Source organism: Acomys russatus, chromosome 15, assembly GCF_903995435.1.
Source record: "Acomys russatus chromosome 15, mAcoRus1.1, whole genome shotgun sequence".
NCBI classification, from domain to species: domain Eukaryota; kingdom Metazoa; phylum Chordata; class Mammalia; order Rodentia; family Muridae; genus Acomys; species Acomys russatus.
In genome coordinates, this window is record NC_067151.1 from 39,794,201 (window position 1) to 39,817,125 (window position 22,925).

The 22,925-nt window shown below is 41.9% G+C and overlaps 1 protein-coding gene across 4 annotated transcripts in view; it reads right to left on the minus strand.

Moving 5' to 3' along the window:
* Plch1 (phospholipase C eta 1) overlaps nt 1–22,925 on the minus strand; it is a 178,664-nt gene that overhangs the window by 89,624 nt on the left and 66,115 nt on the right. For all 4 annotated transcript variants that reach the window (XM_051157247.1, XM_051157246.1, XM_051157249.1 and 1 more), the window contains exon 2: nt 1,882–2,028. In XM_051157247.1, the coding sequence (XP_051013204.1) occupies nt 1,882–2,028 (147 nt within the window). The remainder of the gene's footprint in view (nt 1–1,881; nt 2,029–22,925) is intronic.

Here is a 22,925-nt window from a genome sequence, read left to right on the forward strand (position 1 = left end):
ATAGCATGGCTTAGAAAAGTAAGAAGGAACGAGATGGCTTCCCAGAGGAAGGGACAAGATAGACAGGAACAGCAGGCCGGCTTCTGCGAGGATGCTGTCCTAAAATGCTCAGGAGACAGAATGGCGGGAGGTGTAGTTGGAGACGTAGACAAAAGGCCTTTGAGAGGTGAGGATAACAGGCATAGAGTCACGTTATACAGGAAGCTTAACAGACAGGCACGTAAAGATTGCACCAGAGAGGTGCTATCTTTTTTCCATGTTGCACATGTATTTTAGGAAAGAATCTGAAACGTTCCACATCCTGCTGACTGCCATCTACCCTATCCCTCATTCTGCCTCAAGACCCAGGTCCTGGTTATATTTCAGCATCAAGTCACGCCCTGCATAATACTCAGGAAATCAGTTGATGCTTAGCTCCTGGGCAGGTCCTGGCAGATCTACGCCACAGGGAGGAGAAGGGAGACAAGGAGAAAGAGGAGGTCCATATCTACTTCTTCCTTTTTATTTTGGGCCTCCGAGTAGCTGGAGTCCGGTTACTGTTTGCTTTGATTGCTTGGTCAGCACCAGGGACAGAGAACAAGGGACCGAATAAGGCAGAGAACAGAATAAGAAACAAAACTTCTCAGGCTTGGCCCCAAGTTTCTTGTCAAAGGGGATAAGATGCTTATTTACAATATAAGATTATACTTTAGAAAAAGTCTTCTGTTTCTGATGAAGGGAGAAGAGCCTAGTGAAAATGATGGGGTGTTGGAAGTCTCTACAATAGCCTACCTGAAAGGCAAAGACATTTTCAACCAATGACATTAATGTAAAGCAAGAAAGGAGTGAGCAGATGAGACCCACTACAGAGGATTCAACATAAACTTAGTGCTAAATCCAGAAGGTATGGTTAATAGTTACAGTGCCAGCAGACTGATGAAGAGATACCCAGATACCAGGAGCAACATCATTGCTCGGTACATCTAGGAGAGTTAATAGGAAAGATCAGTGTTAGAATAAATGGCCTGAATAAGGAAAAGCCTAGCTCAGCCAGTGGGAGTGGGCGGCACCCAATTGGCAAACAGCCCAGATAGAACAAAAAGGCAGAAGATAAAAGTAAATTTTCTCCCTCTTAGAGCTGAGACACTCATCTCCTTCTGCCCAATGATATCAAAACTTCATCGTCTTGAGCTGTTGGACTGTGGGACTTGAATCTACAACACTGAGGGAGCTCAGGCCTTCACCCTAGAACTGAGAGTCCCACCATCCCCTCTCCTGGCTGCCAGCCCTGAGACTTGGTCCAAACCTGCCACTGATGTCTGTCATTCCGCAACTGGCAGTGGGAACATACATCATGGCACTGCTAAGCCTCCATAAACACAGGAGTCATTTCTCCTAATAAATCTCATCTGCCTATGTCTACCCAAGCAGCTATCCATCTACTAGTTCTATTTCTCTACAGGAATCCTGGTAATACAGATAGTATAGATGGGAGAAAGAAACTTTATCCACTTAAACACTGTTTTGACTTCATGAATCGGTTGATTGCTTGGAGGATAGCAATAGACTTTAAAGTCCATTTGATTTATAAAATCCCTTACCTTGTATAGGAACAAGTTTCAAGCTGTGAACCTGATATCTCAAATAAAAATAAAACACGATGAATCTCCAACACAGAGGAAACATTAGCATTTTAGCATTTACGGATAAGGAAGCCTCACGGATTTCCATTCCCCAAAGATCATTGTCATTTATTGTTTTGTAATGAACAGACCCCAAAACTTTGCAAAAGTATGGCCCTTCTACAAACACAGAGCTTCCACGGAGCTTCCTCAGGCTTTCCCATGCATTTCCATGCAAAACTGTATCAATCAAAGCAAGGAATTCAAAGGCTGGCTTTACTTTTTGCCTTCTCGCTCTTCCGAGAGGGTCGCCATCGGACGCGGGTCCGGTGCTCATCCAGGTAGAAGAGGCGAACGAGGCCTTTGGAGCCGCGCTTTAGCTTGATCATCTGCGTCCCGGACTGCATCACACTCATGCATCTCTCAACTGCAAGAGAGCAGAGCACGGTCAGCTGCAGCTGCACACAATGCAAGTGCATGCCGGCATGCACATCTGACAGTCAAAAAAGCTTCTGATCTATTCAAGACCCCGAGGATCAGATGACACGTTGGCAGAGGTAACCTGAAAAAAAGACTTGTTAAGGAATAGATCATCAAGCTTAAGCTAGTAAAAAGCCTTATGATAAAAGTAAATTATTTCTTTGGGGGAACAAGGAGCTTACACTGCGGCCTATGTTGTCCTGGGACTCCTTGTGTAGCTCAGGTGGCCTTAAACTCACAGCAACCCTCTTGCCTCAGTCTCCTAAGTGCTAGGATTACACATACAAGCTGTCACATTGGGCTTGGATAATAATTATGGTTGTTGCCATCATTTTCAGCATCAGGACCTTGTGCGTGTTAAGTGAACACTCTAGCATTGAGCTAAAGCCTTGACTCTTTCAAAAATAAATTGAAGTGCCAGATAAATATATTACACAAATATATCTCTCATTTTTTTTCTGTCTGTCTGTCTATCAGTCTGTTAGTATAAGATTAACGATGGATTGACACCTGGGTTTATATTTTTAAAGAAAGTTTTCAGACATGAAATCTTGTGACTTTTTATATAACCAGCTGTATAAAGCACCAATTAAGCTGCTCTAAAATGCAATCAAAAGAAACAGGATTATCACAAGACCAGTTGTTAAAGTTGGGTGGTGATTCAATGTACATTCATGTCATCTTTTTATGTGTTTGGTAAGTTGAATACATGTTTCATGAAACCAAGAAACAAGTTTTCACTATTTTTAGTTCATTAAGCTACTGAGATGTTCTATCTAGAGGAATAACTTGACAAGTTAATGTAGGTAATATCTAACTACTTCCTGTCCATGCTCTAGCTCTTATTTACACCTATTGCCCCTTAAGATCAATTTTCCTGGAAGTAGACATATGGTCATTTACCCATTTCCCCTGCTTCGGTAAGGCTGTCCTCCTTTTTCTTTAGAAACACTCCTCACAGACTTTGTGAATCTTTGGTGGCCTGCGAGTCACCCTGTCAAGGAACAGGCACCTAATTTAAGCTTAGAGCAAATGGATTTTTTCTGAAGAAACTCAAACTTTGAGTGGATGATTGACTTTAAATGGCTTGGGTCATTTCCACAACTGAGCTCTGCAGCATGCTCCTGATTGGTGTCTCCAAGATGCCACAACTGTCACATGCCTCACTGTAAGAGTGACAAGGCACTACCTCATCCCCTGACTTCTGCAAGCTTTCCAATATTCTTCAAAATACTCCTTTTCATTGTATCAGCCAGAAACAGCGTAGCTGACATATCTGCGGAGTGTTTGCCTTATCAAACAGGTGCTGTGAGCCACAGATTATTTCAAATGATAAAAGTAAACTTCAGAAATGTCAAGCCTGAGCTCTTGGAGTGGAGAGCAGAAAGTCTTAACTGTGAAAAAGGATCTGATTTAACAGCTTAGTATATTCATCATGTACAAGATGCCTATTAAAGGTAACTTCAACACACCCACTTTAACCTAGTAGAGTCAAGAAAGAATCCCTCAAAATTATAGTTGGAGGATTCTATGTGAAGAAGAGATAAAATAATAAAAACATTGCTTAAGAGAACTAGACTCAGAGATATATCTCAGGGATATTCTGAATTACATCTCCAATGCATGGGAAGGATGAAAGGAGGGGGAAAGGGAATACAAGAAAGAAAAGGAAAACAAACACAGAAAGTTAAATTGCACAACATAAAGCAAAACACAAAACTAGAGGTTCACAGGCATCAGTAAAGTCTACCAGCCATCAAGTGCCATCATTGTAGCAATGAACGCTAAAAGGCCGAATGTTTTTTTTACTCGCCAAAATAATTTTTATTTCTAGTGTTTAACTGATATTGCATGGCCTCTCTGTTTAGATTTAAGCCCTCAAACAGAGTTTTTCTCTGTAAGAAGCCAGTTCCATTCAGGGTCCACTATCAATACACATCTAAGTTACAACATTATCTTATATCTGATACCTGAAGAAAATATACACTGAAGAAAAGATATTAATATAGAAATATTAAAAATTCAAGCCACGTAAAACTCAAAAGCTATTACAGGTTTTATAGCACTTCTGTACCTATCTGTGTTAGAATTAGGATATACAATTAAATCTGTATTGATAAAATAACTCACTTATTAAGCATGTTACCTAAATGTAACAATCTGGCATCCTAAAAAAAAAAATCTAATGTTCTTTTATGATGAGGTTCTTCGTTAATTAGGAAACCAAAAGCCAATTCTGTTGCCTCCCATGGGCAGCCATCTTCAGTAATTTGCCCAGTAGTGAGTTGCAGCAAACGCCTTGCTTATTCACCATATTTATATATATACATAAACATACATATATATTTGGTTTCTCTGTGTATCCTTAGCTGGCCTTGAACTCAGAGATCCACCTGCCTCTGCTTCCCCAGTGCTGGGATTAAAGGTGTACACCACCACCACCTGGGCTGATTTGATATCTTTTTAATACATTTGTGTGTTCTTCTGGCTGCAGTAATAAACTGTAAAGCTCCCTCACAGTGCAAACTGATAAAACCTGCCCCAAAGAAGGCTGCATGATGACATTTCAGATAGAAGAAAACATTTACAAATTACTGGAACATGTAACATCGGCTTTTCATTTGCTAGCGTAAAGTGGACATGCCCCAGCTTGATGACCCGGTGAAACTGCCTTAGCACTAGGGTTTTTCAGAAAGCGTGTGAGGATGGGTATTGGCTGACAACTCCCATTTTGGCTCATGCTCTGCAAGCTTTCTGTTTATCTGGCCGGGCAACTGTGGTAGTGTGGAGAGAAGAGGACAGATGGCTGAAGGCAAGGTACTGAAGCAACCTCTGGATTTGTGCATAGAGAGAGTGGTATATCCATGGTAATGAGTGTTTCTAGCATGCTAGGAATCTTTGGCCAAGACTCTTGGATTTTTACCTCTGTTCACACATTAACCACTTCACACCAGGAATTAAAGGGACAACAGAAGTATTTCAGAGAATCAAGACAAAGCCATTGAGTCAAACCAACCAACACAGACTAATTAATAAAGGCCTCTGGGGAGGTCACTGACAGCAGTGGCACTGATCACAGATCGTGTCCTAAACAGAGGTTCCTGGAGCAAACTCCTATCCTGAGCACTGTGCTATCCTGAAATGAAGCAAACTAGGAAGAGGTGTTGCCTTCAATCACTCAAATTTTGCCATTACTCAACATTCAGGAAGATGTTTATTAACATTATTAGAAGTATGGCTAAGAACATTGGTGGCATCTGCCCTAAGATGATCTGTAGCACCAGTCTGCCACCCACTACTCTCACATAAGACTTCAGTAAGCTCCTCATACGCCCATGCCCTCCTTCTCTATGCAATGCACAGTCATAACATTTACCTCGCAAACTATGATGAGGATCAAATGAACCGATTTGTATGAATAGTACTGAAAACCCTGCCTGGCACATTAGAAACACAGTAAGTGGAAACCATCATTTGAAGTGTGAATGTTTTTGTGTCCCAACTCTCAACATGAGGATGTTTGGAGATGGGGCCTTTAAGAGGCCACTGGGCAGTGGAGGTCTTGGGAGTAATGAAATGTGTTTTCTCCACAGAAGACTTCTTTCCCCTCCCCTCAATCCATCCCCCGTCACAGCCCTTTCCCTTTCTCTTTTCCATATAAAGGAGACAATGATAAGAAAAGAGCCTGCAGGCAAGCCAGGAAAAGAACCTTGCCTTGTAGCTAACTTCCCGTGTGGAAACATTTCTTTACTACACACAGAGAGGCTTGTAAGTTAAGGGATCTTACTAGGCCCACAAGGCCTTCTCCCTCAAGTAATACGTGCAGCAGAAAACTATGGGGAAGAGGAGACTATGCACTGGCGTGGCATTCCTGTTGTTCTGAGAGATCCAGTGATAACTGCTTCTTTGAGTCTTCAGCCATGCTGGGTGGCCTTTTCAGCAAATCTGCTGCCTTTGAATCACCAATGCTCCTGAAAGTAACCTCAGTAAATGCATTGATTCATGTGCTAGATTTGATTGGAACTGTTTGTTCACCATCAGTGCCCTATCTGCGATGGACAGATGTCTGTTCATAGCTCCCAAGGAAATGTCATACAAAAATCTCACAAGGAACTTATCAGTTCATCTTAGGTCTTGCAGCTCCAACACTGTGGTTTAAGCCACTTAGTCTGTGGTATTTTCTTAGAGACTTTGAGCTGAGGCATAAGACACTCTCTTTACAATCTCTCAGCACAAAGATCAAGTCAGAATTAAAACAGCCACACTGTGCAAGCCACAGGGAAAGGAAGTAGGCTGGACTGGGAAGAAGTGAGGTCTTGGACAGCATCAGTGAAGACTTAGTCAGAAAGGTTAAGGGTATCCAGAGTAACTCAGAAGAATATTGGCATATAAGGCCCTCAGCATGCCAAGTAAGAAAGAGTAGGCTATAGGGTCTGCAGTGGAGGTAGAGTAAGGTTTTTGATTCCCTGGCAACAGTCATCAGCTCTCTCTGAGCAAAATATTAGCTAGTCTCAGACATAGTTCAATTAAGAAGTCTGTCTCTTTGGAGATAGAAAATACATTGTTTAAACCAGAGTAAAATTTTAACTTAATTTAATTACTAATTACTGTACCAACCTCATGCCTAACAGTGAGGAATGCCTGTGCATCTGACTTAATGTTCATTACTGTCTTCATACCACTTGCTATTGCTTAGAACACACACACACACACACACACACACACACACACACACACGGGATAGAAAAGGTTCATGTGTTAAAAGTGTTGGTTGCCAGTATCTAGCAGTTATTGGGGTGAACCTATATGAGGAGAAGCCTAACAGACCATTGAGGACATGCCCCTAAAGAGCTCTGTAGGTCTCCGTCTCTTCCTTTTCACTCCATGGCTTTGAGAAGTACACAGTTTTGCTCTGCTGTGCATGCCTGCCATGATGTACCCCAGGCTCAAAACAATGGGCCAGCCAAACATGGGGTGAAACTCCCAAATCTGTCTGCTAAGGTAACCCCATCCCTTTTGAAGAATGTTTGTGTCTGGCACTCACTGCAGAAAAATAAAGCTGACACAATGCCCTTTCTTTCCTTCTCCCTTTCTTCCTAAAACGGGGACCACTGTGGCCGAGCCATCCCACACTTAAACAGGAAAAGCACAGGGGTTCAAGAGCAGATTCAGTTACTTTAGTTAACATATGTACCTTACTCCTTAGCAAGTATCACCCAGATAAGCACATTATGGAAAGTTGAATTTAGTCTCTCAATTTAGGGGTGTATTGGCTCAACATAGTATTCATTTAGCTTTGCATTTATCTACCCTTGGATATCCTATGAGCTAAGACTTCCTGTCATCTGCTACAGTGGGCATACACATGTGATTACAAGGTACTTGGCCCTAAAAGTCTGACTAAAGTGCTTGTGTATCAGCTTTCTGCTGCCTCCATAATTTTTCCCTGTCACCAGAAGAGTGGTTTGGTTAATTAAATGAAAGCAGTGGTCCAGTGAAGTGTTAAGAGGCAGAGTCTACCTCTCTTTTCCTCAAACCTGACAGTACACAGTTCCTTGCAGGTAAGAAGCTAAGTAAATAAGGAACTACTTGTAACACATTGTTGTGAGCAAAAGGTTCCAAGGATGGAGACAAAATACTCCCCCAATTTTATCAAAATTATGTGTGTGTCAGCATAAGCCAATTTTCACATTCTGCTTTTTGTACTGATGGATACAATGGATACCACCCTCTTTAAAGTCAGTTTCAACTCATGCTAGATTGGTAGAGAACTGAAATAGGATTTAAAAGACTTTTCTTGGGCAGGAAAGATGATTCAGAATTAAGAGCACTTGCTGCTTGCTCTTCCTGAGGAGCTAAGTTTGGATCCTGGCAACCAAGTCAGGCAGTTCCTAACTGCCCAGAACTCCAGTACCAAGGGATCTAATACTCTTGTCTGATCCCTGAACACATGTGGCTAACAAACACACACACATAAATAAAAGTAAAATAGATCATGAAGAAAGAAAAGAAGGAAGGAAGGAAGGAAGGAAGGAAAGAAGGAAGAAAGGAAGGAAAATGTGAGAGGGAAGGGAGAAGTGGGAAGACAGTATGTTCAAAAGGAAGGGAAGGGAAGGAAAAGAAAGAAAGGAAAGGAAACAGAGAAAGTCTTTACTGACGGTGAACAAAGGCTGCAGCCTCACTGAGGATATTTGCAGAGCTGGAGATTCCCCACAAATGGCTGCAAAAAGAGACTAGGAATTGAGGCAGCTACCATCGTACACAAAAATCTCTCTGGTCCTACCCAGTACAGCTTTAGTATGTTTGGAAAACAAGTTTGACTGCAATCCTGAGAACACTGAAGAAGAACCGCCTGCAGCCCCGTGCACCACCCACACTGTTTTTATCTCCTAAACTCCGTGTGCATAATTTTGCTATTCTGGTTGAAATCCTGGTAGTTAAGCCATTTGGCACCTTACTTTTGCATTTGTATCATAAAGCAGCTTTCTATGTTTCTACAGACTTTACAATTGTCATCTTAATGGCTGCCTACCAGTTGCATAAATATTTAAAGAGCGGAACATATGAGTTGAGGACCATCTTAACTTTATTACATAATTAAGAGCTTTATAACTCGTAGCAAAGTCTCAGCTATAAAATGAAAAGCATAACAATCTTTTAAAGCATTAAATAAACGCTTGATGGAACAATTACTTTAAAATATACAACATTTCCTTAAGGGTTACCAACTCTCAAAATCCCAAAGCAGAAGGTGCTATGAATGCATAGGTAAATAAATAAACAAACACTAGCCGGGTGCAGTGATGCAATGCCTATAATTCCAACAATTGGGAGAAAAAGGAATCTTGAGTTTAAGGTCAGCTTGGGTCTCAAAGTAGGACTCTGTCTTGAACACCCATGAATATTCCACCTGTGCTATCTATGTCGCATCCCTCTTCATGGGAAGCCTTTAGGAGCCAAGGGTGGAGGAATAACAAGGAAATAGTGTTTAGCAGACACAACACAACACATGAACTCACAATGACTGTGAAAGCATGCAGAAGGCTGTACAAGCCAGACAAAAATCCCAGAAGAGGGGGCTTGAAGTCCCACCCTTAGCTGAGGAGCTACTGGCATTTGACAGCTGCGAAAATAAGAGAATTAGTTTTCTTTAATGGTGTGGCCTCTGGTACGTTAACCACACCCAGGGCCGGCCCCACACCCAAGGGCAGTATAATAACCGGCTGGTACACACCGGACTCAAAGGGCTAATGAGATGGAGGTCGGATCTAGGAGCTAGCCCTACTCCTTATATTATGGGACTCACAAGGGGACTGAGCTGCCCATCTACTACATCTGAGCAGAAGATCTAGGTCCTCTCCATGCATGGTCCTTGGTTGGTGCATCATTCTCTGCAGCAAACCACCCCCCACACACACTGCCCCCTCAGGCCCGGATTTGTTGGTTCCATTGGTCTCCTTGTGGATCTCCTGTTCTCTCCAGGTCCTTCTTAAAAATGTTTAAAATTAGCTTACAAACTTGTGCGTCTTCACAAGGTTTCTTTCTACATCTTTAGGTTTAGCTAATCGGCTTCCTATTCCTTCTTTACCTCAGCTCCCTATATCGCGCCTGCTTTTTCCATAACGTTTCACTGTCCCCTCTTACTATATGTTTTTAGTTGAGTTATGCGATAATAGGTTCCCACATAGCTTTTTCATACATACCTCATTTCTGTTAGCCCTACTCTTGCCTGACATTCCACTAAGCAAGTGCTTCCAACAGCTGAGCCACCTCACAGGCTTAGCTCTCTAATGTGTCACTTCAACACACAAATCATATCATTCTTCCCCGTACATTTTATACAAAGTCATGTCATTTTTAGTAGTGCCCATCCTCCTTCTCCTAGCATAATGCTTCCAATTCCAAGGTACTAATGTTTCCAGTGGTGTTACGTTTTGCCCTTTTGTCCTTCCCCATATCACCCAGATCACACTAAAGTCTTCCACTGGCACCTAGGGGGCTTTCTGGATAAATATCAAGTACATAATAGAGCATTGTGTAAGTCTAAGGCTCATTATGAACTGGTGTAAAGTAACCTCTAGGAGAGTAAGGGAACATGAAAAGAAGCAAGGTATGTTAACTTTGTATTAAAAAAAAAAAGAGAGAAAACTACAAAAAAAATAAGACAGTTATATTAAGTTGAGCATGGTAGCACTTGTCTACAATCCCAGAACTTAGGAGACAGAGGCAGGAGGACTAGAAATTTAAGGGAGTCATCAGCTACATGGGGAATCCGAGGACATCTTGGACGATGTGAGACCATAAAGCATGCACACGTGCACACACACACACACACACATACACACACACACACACACACACACACACAGGCATACACAAATGCACAGAGAGAGATGTTTGTATAACTATGGTTCTATAGCATCTACTCATTGTTAGAAGAGAGAAACACAACAAACTTAAACTAATAAATAAGTAATTAAAAATGGAGCCATTTAGCTCTCTGTGAACAGGGGAATCCAGTAGGAAAGACGTGTCCTCTGTTAGTATCCTACATATTTACACTTAAAATTAAGTCAGTAAGAATAGAAATGTGAAAAAAGTAAATACATATTTGTGCTCACATACAGAATGAAGTCTACACATGTCTACAGCTCTGTACATTTGCATATTTATGTATTAAAATATATTTCCTCTCTCTGTCCTTTACCAAAAAGCAAAGTCATCTCTGTTCCAATGGTCACCTTGAGACAAATTTGTACACACAAGATCATGGCCAAGCCCCACTTCTATTCTGATAAGCAGATGACCAAACTATATTAGCAGGCAAATAGGAAATAAACAATAACAACAAAAAGCCCATGTCTTTTGCAGGAGAATCCTTCCAGCCAAAAAGCACACACACAAAAAAAATGAGTTGACTTCTTTCCAAGTTTCACAGATTAAAGTAAATCTCAGTCACTGAAAAAGATTGGCTACTGAAAACAATTTCATTTCTATGCAAAAAAACATCCCCAATAATGCAGGCAGTGTCCTGAAAGGGAAAGAAAGAGAGATTTCCTAAAAATCATTGCAAAAGAAAGAGAAGGCTTATCTGTAGAATCCTGGGCACAAACTGGACCCCTATTCTGGTAGGGAAGGCGCTGGGCAGTGGAGTTCACAGGCACTGCGGCTCCCAAGGGGAAAAGTGTCAAGGACCAGAGGGGCACTAGTTCCATCCCTGTCACTAACTGGTTGTGCAATTTTTCAGAAGGTTAAGGAGTAGCCTTTCTTGAATCTAAAAGAGCATTTTTACTATAAAACAGCTGAGCTCTTTGTGTAAATGTTATTTTCTTTCCATCAAACTTCCAGGATTTCTGAAAAAGCTTTTAGAATGATCACAGGGGGCTGGGGGGTGGGGGGGGCCTGCCATCTGCGTGTCTTAGTAGAGATTGAATTTTCACAATGAGTTTTATATATGAAATATAATAGCTCTTCACAGGGAATGGCTTCATTGTGAGAGCTACCCTTTGCCATTCACAGGCCTTCAAATCAAACAGCCTATAAACACCTGAACTCAGAACAACTGTGAGGAGCTCAGCTCAAGGCAGGAGACTTCCTAGTGAATAGCAAACTATATGTAGTTCACTGATGCCCATCTGGACCCCCACCCCCAACCCTGCCTTGGCCTAATCACTCCTGTGAAGAAGATAAGATTGCTCTAAAGCCTTTTATAATTACTCTCAATAATATTGTAGAATTTGTCTGTAGGCCTTATATGCATACTGCAAGTAGATAAATACATTTGAGATTTTGGTCAAAGAAAGAAATTCTTAAGTAAATCTTAAAATAGCACAGCAGGTTTGTTTTTTGTTTACTTTATGAAAACCTTTCACTTAATATTTTTCTTCTTAATTGGGTCTATTATATATGCAATGATTGTTCTGTTCCAAGATTTGTAGCCCCGAGAAACAAATACAATACTAATCAGAATTCATTACAATATAATTTTGTTAGTTTTATTTAAATGTTATTCCATGGGGAAAATAGACAAAATTTATTTAAAAAAAAAACCAAAAAACAAAAAAACATTACATTTAGTTCCATTTAACAAATCGAGTTTTCTATTTGAATACAATATCAGAAGTGACCCTACAATATGAGTTTTAAAAAACAGCATTTAAAAAAAAGCACAGATCCTGTTCCACCATTGTTAGATATTACAGCATTTTTCTAGCTATTTGAGGACAAAATTCTTATGCCACAATAAATATTGGCCTACAGATATAAAGAACATTACCATCTAACAAGGTTTATTCATGTTTCTCACACTTGCTATGTACAAAATATCACAGAAAGACATTCTCAAATACGCTAAGCTTGAGCTCTGAATCTCGTGGGATAGGCCTGAGCATCCGATATGTTTGCAGGTTGGTTTAAGCTTCCCCAGAGGTCTGCTGTGCATTCAGAGTTATGTATTATCTCACCTGGTCTTCATAAAACCTCTATGATGATAGCAGATATCAATAATTGCCCCCTCTATGAGAAATAGAAAAAAGAAATTCAAAGCAGTAAAGAACCTGTCTGACATTACAAAGCCAAGAAATGTCCATGCCTAAGGTTGGAATCAGGTCAGTTGAGCCCCACAGTGGTGCTCCTTCCATCACACCATATAAAACATCTACTTTCAAGACCTGCCTAGGCCAGTAACTGGCTAATGACCGGCCTTATGACTAGCAGCCATTACTCCAATATCTGTCCTCCTGAACGAAAGGGGGTTTCAAAGTGTTGTCTAACACACAAGGCCCAGCCTTACATATTAAAGGATGGTAGCTGTAGTAGTTTAAATGCACCCCATAAGCTCACTTGGTCCCCAGTTGAGGCACTATGTAGGATGTTTAGGAGGTAGGGTCTTGCTAGGGAAGCATGTCACTGGGGCCACGCTTTGAGAGTTTAAAGACTCAAACCACTTCTAGTTTGTTCTCTCTGTTTTGTGGTTCTATAGTTCAAGATGTGATAGCTCCAGTTGCTACTCCAGCTGCCATACATGCCACTTTCCTGTCTTGATGAACACTTACCTCTCTGGAACCATAAGCCCAAATAAACTCTTCTATAAATTGTCTTATTCATGGAGTTTTAGCATAGCAACATGCTTAATTTGGTACTGTTATCATTTCATAGCAAAGATGAGATAAAGTATGTAAAAATTACAATAAAGTTGGGGATGGAATGAGGGAACTGTGCCATGAGTGATAAAGAGTGTGCTAAATGTGATGGCTTGTGCCTATAATTCCAGTTACTTCGGAGAATGAGGCTGGAAGATAGTATGTTTAAGGTGCATCTGGGCTACATCATGAACCACTAACTTAGGAAAGAGAGAGGAAAATGAACTAAGGTAGGAGAGGAGAACTGTGGACATCTGAGGACAGAGAAACTGAGCCTGACTTCTGAGGATCATGGAAAATGCTTAGTGTTTTCTTGTTTTCCTTCTTCTTCTGGCTTTCTGCACAGTTCTTTCTCCCCAGTTAGAGTGTGTCAATGGTAGCTGTGATTATTTTAAGTTTATTTAAGAACTCTGTCACCATGTTTAAAAATAGTTTAGACCTAGAGGCTTGAGAGAGCCTACCAAATAAAGAGAGTTCAGAGCATTGGTGGCTAGTCTAGAGAACCCAAGTCCAATTCCCAGCACCCACATGGCAACATATACCCATCAGTAACTCCAGTTCCTGAAGATCAAAGTCCTTTTCTGGCCTCTGTAGGTACTGTATGCAGGTACATGGACATATATGCAGGCAAAACACCCATACACATAAAATACAAAACATGAAAATGCTTGTTGAAAGCTAAGTGGATCCAAGGCTTGCTCAGAGACCCTGATGGAAAGACAAAGGAAGTCTAGTTCTGTGTGGTAGCCCTCGGGCAGACTTGGAAAAATCTAGTCTGCGGCTAGGGCCGGTGTATCTAAGAAGGAAAGGTTTCAATTCCTGAAACTTGTTTTTTTCCCTTGAAAAGACAGAAGATTTTGGTCCCTGATGCCCTTGAGATAGATATCCTGGGCTCCCGTTGTACAACATTGCATGATTAGCCTTGTGCTCATTGTGTGATAGCCCCATTGTATGATAGATTTCCACAGACTCTGTCCCTGTTGCCCCTGCAAACAGTATATAAGATACTTTACTTCTTAATAATTTTGTTTGGCATAAGACATAACTTGTACAAGAACTCCTGAGCCCACTTGTTGTCTTCCTTATCTCTGATTCCCTGGCCCTTCCTCCTGGACCTGCTGGTCCACGTCAATGTTTAATTACAAAAAGCCATTAGACTTGGGCTAGGGAACTGGTTTCATTGCTTGTTGCAAAAGCCTGTGAATCTGAGTTCATATCTCTAGCATCCTCATAAAAAAACAAACAAATAAGCATTGGTGCATACCTGTATACCTGCAACCCCACCACTAGGAAGATGGAGGCAAGATGGCAAGAAAATCTTAGGGGCTCACTGGCTAGCCAGGCTAGCCAAGCTCTGGATTCAGTTAGGGGCCTTGTGTCAAACAAATAAGATAGAGCACAACACAGGAAAACATCTAATATGGACCTCAAACATCATAACATATACATGAGCAATTGCATGTGTACATACACGCACAAAGAGAGAGAGAGAGAGAGAGAGAAAGAGAGAGAGAGAGAGAGAGAGAGAGAGAGAGAGAGAGCATACACCACATAGACACATACAACATATAAACACTGAATAAAATTTAGAAAGTAGAATTTAAGTCATTTCTTAACCGAAAGCCAGTGTGGTGGTTTGAATAGAAATGACCCCCATAGATGCGAATGGCTCATAGATTTGAATGCTTGCTCACCAGGGACTGGCACTATTAAGAGGTGAGGCCTTGTTGGAGTAAATATGTCACTGGGAGTGTGCTTCGGGGTTTCAGAAGCCCAGGCCAGTCTCAGTATCTCTCCTTTTGCTGCCTGACAAACTAGATACAGAACTCTTAGCTCCCTCTGCAGCACATGTCTGCCTGCATGCCCCCATGCTTCCTGCCATGCTAATAACAGACAAAACAAAACAGACAAAATTGTGAGCAACCCCAATTAACTTTCCTTTCCAAGAATTGCCATTCACATGGTGTCTCTCCACAGCAATAGGACACTGACTAAGACAGAAGTTGATACCAGGGCCTGGGGTATTGCTATGATAGGCCTGTCCATACTTCTGTTAGGAGAAATATGGAACACTTTGGGACGTTGGACTAGAAAAGCAACTGGACACTGTAAGTGGGCTTAATGGGTCATCCTAGTAGAAGCATGAAAGACATTGGTGCTGAGGGTGATTGGAACTGTAGAGGCTCAGGTCAAGAAGTTTTCAAGGGGATTAATATTAGTTCCTGGCCTGGAGACCACTTGTGACATTCTGGTGAAGAATGTGGCTATCTGAAAAGTCTGCCTGAGGCTAAATTGAGGAGTTTTGGATTCATAGCATTAGCAGAGGAGATTTCACAGCAGCTTAGTGTTGATGCCACCATGTGGTTACTAGTGGCCAGTTTTATACAGATCTATAATGAAAAGAAGCAAGCTGAGTAAGGAAAAATACAAAACGAAGAGTTTGAAAAGAAAGGAAATAACTGGTCGTAAAACCAAAAACCCGCTGGGCAAACTCTAAACTCTGCACCTCCATGTCTGATGTCAAAGCCCTATTCAGAGCACCAACTCCTTTCAGCTTTATTGACTGCAACACATTTCTCTCTCTTGGGCTGGTATCACCTCTCTCTTGGGCTGGTGTCATTCGCAATTACCAGCTTTCCTTGGCAGGTACTCCACAGCTCTGGCATCTCCAACATCTTGGGATCTCCATGGCAATGCACATTTCACCTTCACAGCTTCATACAATGGCCTCTCTGGGCCTCCATGAAGGAATACTCCTGCCACACGCCTGGCCTCAGTGGCTCCTTAGTCATGAAGGAAGATTTCTAAGCCTCCTTTTGTATCATTGACTTTAAAGCCAGGCCCACTTGGTGGAAGTTGTCAAGACCTGTTCTTTGCTGGGGCTGGAACATGGTTCTCTTGTTCGATTCCATTTTCACAAGCTCGTTTTCCTGGTTTACTTCACTGCATAAGCCTGGCTATCCTAGAACCTGCTCTGAAGACCAGGCTGGTTTCTAACTCAGAACTCAGAGATTCACCTGCCTCTGCTTCTGCCTCTGCCTCTGCCCCTGCCCCTGCCCCTGCCCCTGCCCCTGCCTCTGCCTCTGCCCCTGCCCCTATCCCTGGCCCTGCCCCTGCTCCTCCCCCTGGCCCTGCCCCTGCCCCTGCCTCGAGTTCTGGGATTAAAAGCTTGCACCACCATGTCCAACCCTAAGCTTTTCTTTAATTCCTTTTCACAGAAGCTTAGCTGGATGGGGTCTTGCCCAGAGGTCAACACTCCCTTTATTCCATTTAGGATCAGACTTTTTTTTTCCCCCCCTAGAACACTGGATCTGCTTTTCAGTTTTGATTTTACAGGGGGCTGTAGTTTAGAGACTGCCATGAGTCTCAGAAAAGACTTTCAATTCCGGACTTCTAAACAGTGTAGAGACTGTGCTAGGACTATAAGAACTTTTAAAATTGGACTGAATGCACTTCGCACTATGATACAGCTATTGGCCTGTGGAAGCCAAGGAGGGAAATGTGGTGCTTTGAATAAGAATGCCCTCCATAAGCTCATGTTCGAATGTTTAGTCATCAGGGAGCAGGACTATTAGGAGGTGTGGACTTGGTGGAAGTGTGACACTGAGCTAGGGCTTTGGAGCTTCAAATGCTCAAGCCAGGCTCAGTGTCTCTCTCTCTTCCTGCAGCTTTTGTATCCAGATTCTTTTTTTTTTTTTTTAGTTGACTAGCTTTTTTTTTTTTTTTATTAATTAAGTTATTCTTGTTACATCTCAATGTTTATCCCATCCCTTGTATCCTCCCATTCCTCCCCCCATTTTCCCATTATTCCCCTCCCCTATGACTGTTCCTGAGGGGGATTACCTCCCCCTATATATTCTCATAGGATATCAAGTCTCTGCTTGGCTACCTGCTGTCCTTCCTCTGAGTGCCACCAGGTCTCCCCCTCCACAGTTGAGTGGAGAGTGTGATATGACTTTCTCACGTACTATGGTGCCTCACATTTGTATCCAGATTCTTAAGTGCTTTCTCCTGCACCATGTTTGCCTACATGCCACCATGTTTGCCACCATGACAATAACAGGCAAACCTCTGGACTGTAAGCCAGCCCCAATTAAACGCCTTCCTTTAAAAGAGCTGTCATGATCATGGCGTGTCTTCATGGCTACTTCAGAACACTGACTAAGACACCAATTACTCCTAGTCTTCTCAGTTTTTTTTTAATTGTAATTTTCCTTCATTCTTTGGAATTTCATACATGTATACAATGAAATAGAACATTAATCTCCCCGATGACTTCTAGCTCTCCTCATCTATCTTCTCCAACATGCCCCCTCCCCAACTTCATGTTGTCCTCTTTTTTCTTTTTTTCCTTTAATTTTTAGTAACTCTCTAAGTAAGTTAGTGCTGCCCATACATGCATAGATATGCAGCCATCCACCAGGACACAGGAAGCCTCCTAGTGGGACATCCTCAATAATGACCAAATGGTTCTGCCTTAGCGGCTACCAACTGCCCAGACTCCTCAGTAAGGACTGAACATAGGACATAAAAGGGGCAATTACAATTTAAACAGCACGGCAGTGACATGCTATCTGCTATGAGTCACGAAAATATGGCTCAAGCCAGATATCCAGGGGCCGATGAGTCCATGAGCCAGTTAATGATGGCTGTCAGGGGATGTCAGGGGAACCGAGACCAGGTAGTGATAAAACATGTCCCATAACCATTCCCAGCAGAATGCCACTTTTGTACACACAGGAAGTCAACAGTGAGTGTCTTGACCTTCCGTAGACTGTCGATCTCTGTGTGCCAGTGTCACTGATGTGCCTACCGATGTCTGGCTGCCTGTTGGTCTACATGTATGCCTTGTCCAAATACAGCTCGCTGAGTCATCTTCTACCACCCAGCTTGTAATGACTGTCCTCTTCCCCTGGCCTTAGACTGCAGTGTTTTAATGGGTTCGCTGAGCACCTGCCCTTCTATGCCAGGTCAGCTGTCAGCTACATTGACCGGGCTCAACTTTCCCTAGAGCTAAATCCTGTAGGATTGCAGGGGATTTTTCTGATTTGGGTTAATGCAGGTGACAAGACCTTGAATGTGAGCAGCACAATTTCATGGGCTGGGCCCTGGGGCTGAATAAAATAGGGAGAGCAAGCTGAGCACTAGGATGTATGCAGTAAGTCACTGCTCTCCACTCTTGGCTGCTTCAAGTTCTTGTCGCATGACTTCCCTGTAGCAAGAGACTATCACCTAGATTTGTGAGCCAATGAATCTTTCCCCTCTTAAGTTGCTTTGGTCAGGAACCTTTATTATAGCCAGAGGAAATGAAACAAAGACAACTAACGAAAACTGTTCCCTGTTGGCTTTACAAGAACGGCACTATGGTTGCCCAAAAAAGCATTTGTACTAGGCATGTTAAAGAAAGAAAGGAAGAGGCTCAGCATAGTACACACCAGTTTCAAAGCTCTAGTCTATTGCTTGAGTGATGGATGGGTCAAAACGCAACATTGTTAAATGCGGGTGTACATGTCTTGAGGAGGCAGAGGTTGAATAGGGTCCTTGGACAAATCCATCTTCTCTTAAATCACCTGGCTGTATTTATAAGCTAAAATAGACTCCCAGCTGACATCCTTGGGACTCTCCATTGTCTGAGCATCTGCACTTTAAATATTCTCACAGGAATTCTGAAGCCCATTTTAGTTTGGAGGCCAAATTCTAGGTACCAATTTTGTCAACGCTGCTCAGTCCACTTTGTTATCATGGGATCAGCAGGAACCAACACGGTGCTCGAGGACTCAGAACCCAACTTTATTTTGGAGCAAAACCTAACTCAAGGAAGCGAAGGCCGCCTGTTCAGTTTCAAATATGAACATTAGCACTACTTCCCCACCACTGATAAAAGGTGATATACCAGTTAAACCAAAGGTTAAAAGTGAGGCAATCCTGCCACCCACTAGCTACCATTTTCTCTATGAGCTTGCCTCTCCTTGGAGGCTGCTCTGCATCTCACATGTCAGATCTTACTTGTGTATGGCTGCTAGGTAGGAGTGGAGCACTGTCTGCCACAGGCACTAATGATTAATTGTCACAGTATCTGACTTTAGCCACACCATACTCAAAGTCACCTTGTTGAAAAATCAAAATTCCTCTTCCTTATTCAAAGAGGGTACACTATGCACACTAAACCAAAATTAAGTGCATATTTACGATTATTATTATTTATTTCATTTCTTCACATCCCTGAACTTTTTTCAGTGTCTTGTGTTTGTTTATATTACATGTGAAATGGAAGTGCTTATGTGTGTTCCAGCAAATTCATACCCTCCCAAGTAGGTTCCAGTTATTAATTTGACACCCTAATCCTTCTCTTATTTTGGGACTATACAACTGATCCGTCTATGTCAAACACGGGAACAAAAAACCCAAATAAAATCTTAACTGACTTCATGCAAACAGCTAATTTTTTCATGGATGTCCTAACTCAGCATGCTTTTAAAACTCTCTACCAAAGAGTCGAATAACTGAAGATTGAAAAAGAATGCATGCTGTCCCTGAGGGACAAAGGCATGCTCTCCTTTTCCCACCCTTGATTGCTCACAGACCAGTGTCTTTCCTGGTCTGGGGGTTTCAGAGACAACCTGCTGTGCTGAAAGAAGCAGGTCCTGACACCTTCCAACCATAGCTACCAGAAAATCAAGTCCACTGGCATTAAAAGCAGACAGCTTTCTACAGCATGGAAAATGCGTGGACAAATTCCCTCATGGCTTGCCTTTTGAAACCATTCCCTAATCCAACACATTTTTCTTAAAAATTTAATGCCTTAAAGCCATCACTGAGTAACTGAGAATCCTCACTGCCTAATTGTGGCATTTTGATTGGAGATGTTATCCCAAATCAGTTCACTATACTACAGGTCTTAAAATCATTTTTTTTTTTTTAAAGTACAACTTTCTAAAAATGAGAGAGAAGAGAAAAACTGCAAACTTTTTATAGACAAAGTATGCAGATGTAATCAGAGCAGATGTTCTGTCAAGTTCTCTGAATAGTCAATCCCAGGGGAGGGCCACATTAAATCCCTCCCCTCTACTACAACAATTATTTAGTCTCATCCAAAAGTCATCACACATAATAACTCAAACAAGGTTCCCACACATTTACATATACCCTAAGCAGTACAAGAATGACAGGGATAACAAGAATAAACAGAGCTAAGAAATAATAAAGATAGCTATATGATGGGTGAGCTATCAAGTGAAATGCAAGACTGTGAGGGTTCCAAATTTATATATATTTTATATGTGTGTATATATATATAAATATATATTTACATATTTATTTTATATTATTACACATTATAAAATATATATTTATATGTGTGTATATATACATATATAAAAATAATTGATATATTATCAAATTATATATATGGACAATACACATGCACACACACATATATAGAAGTCTAGAGGAATGTTAGGGTTTGGATATGAAATACTTCCCTACCCCACACCAAGAAAGGGGCACATACTGAAGGTTGGGTTCCCAATTGGTATTTCTACTTAAGGAATTTCTAGAACTTCAGAAGGTTGCTGATAGGTGAAGAGGAAGGTCACTGGGGGCTTGTCCTTACTAGTTCTGCCCTTGCCCTTGCCCCAAACCTTCCTGGCTGACATGAGGTAAAGAATTTTCTCTACCACATACATACTCCCCCACCACCATTATCTATCCAAGTGCATAAGGCCCAGTGACCATGCACTAAAGCCTCAGTGAACCAGAGCAAATCCTTCATCTCTTACGTTGCTTATGTCAACTTTTTTGTAACAATGACAAAAGTCCAACACAAAGAGTGTCCAAACGCAGCCAGAAAGAACAGGAAATATTTAACATGGTGGCAACAAGGCTAAAGAGCAATAGAAGAAAACCATCCAATGGTAAAGAGGACAGCTAGTCTATAAACACTGTAAGACCTGCAAGTCAGGAAAAGGGAGGAGCAACATAGGAAAAAAGGTGAATCCTAAGGGTCACCTCAAGAGCCCTTTGCATCAGAAAAAAATAAGAGGTGTGACACTGACTGCAGAGCTACATGTAAAACATCCACGTTAGTCATGCACTTCATAGCTCTACCATATAAGTCCTCCACGGTTCTGCTCCAGAGCAAGAATTCACCCATCTCCTCAAGCACGCAAAAGCAGAAGTCCTGGTAACAAAAACAGCAACTTTGGGCACCGGCAAAAATAGTGACAAGTTAAAATGCATTGTGGATTAAAATTTATAGCAAAGCAGTATTCCATTCGATATGCAAATACTTAAGTGTTGCCTCAGAAGTCATCATGAGACCAGGAAGGATGGCTCAGCCATGAAGAGTGTGTACTGCTCTTGCACTGCACCTGAGCTTGCTTCTGAGCACCCACACTGGGCAGCCCAGAGTAGCCTATAACTCAACTCGGGAGGAAACCCCACGCTTCTGGCTTTAACAAGCACCTTCACACATGTGCCCATACCTACACACAGACTTACATACATACTCATCATTTTTTGAAAATGAAATAAATAATGTAGTAAAATCTGTTGTGAATGAGGTTGGAGAACTATTCATAAAATTGAGGTGGGCGGGCAAGGGAGATGGCTCCGTGGGTAAAGTGCATACCTTGCAAAGGTGAAGACCTGAGGTTGACCCCTAAAACCTGTAGAGGACTTTTAACTCAGAACATTGTTGCTCTAGCAAGAGATTACATCTAAAGGCCTTCTAGGTCTGTGTGATCCCACTGGCATACAAACACGCCTTTAATCCAGGAGACAAAAGCAAGCAGATCCGAGTTCAAGGCCAGCCTGGTATGGAGCAAGTTTCAGGTAAAGAAAAGCTAAGGCCCAGGCATGGTGGTACACGCCTTTAATGCCAAGCAATGAAGATAAAGTTAGTTTATAGAAGAAAGCACCCATGTTTGAAAGTGAAGTATAATTGAGTGCCAGAAAAAGTGACAAATCAGAGAAAGATCTGACAGAATAGGATATGCCAACTCTTACGAGAACAGAGAGAAATGCCAAGCTACTTAAGTGGCAATGAGAGAGGAAAAAAGGCAGTTTTACTAGGAGAGTTCTACAGAGAGGTTGAAGAGAGAACAAGCTGGACACAGGGGAAGGCAGAAGGAGCCAGAGAGTGAGAAGGAGCCAGAGGATTAGGACAGACTGCTGGAGTTAGTTGGAGGCCAAACAGAGCAATTCAGAGGCCAAGAGAAAAGCCCGATTGAGTAAGTCAGCTGGGAGAGGAGTTTGAACCAGAACATCTGAGTTGAACCAGCCAGCCCAGAATTCGGAAAGAACAAGTAAGGGTGAGCTTATTCAGCAGTAAGTTTCAGAGGCCGAAAACACTCTAGTCCTAGGTTAGATTGTATGGAGCTTAGAAGCTTCCAGGACTAGGCTTAGGTTAGCAGACAGAGGCAGTAAGCCTCCCAGATAGCAATGGAGCCAGGAGGATAAAAGTTCCTTTTACAAAAACCCATCTGCATGTATTACCAACCCTGGATCTACCTTCTATACACACATAATCACACATGTACAAACACATCAGTACACACACATGTGAATACATTCACACACACACACACACACACACACACACACACACACACACACACACACACCAATGGAATAATTCTATATTTGCCAAAAAGGGAAAATAAAGATATTTTAAATGAACAAAAAGGTTAGAAAACATATCTGA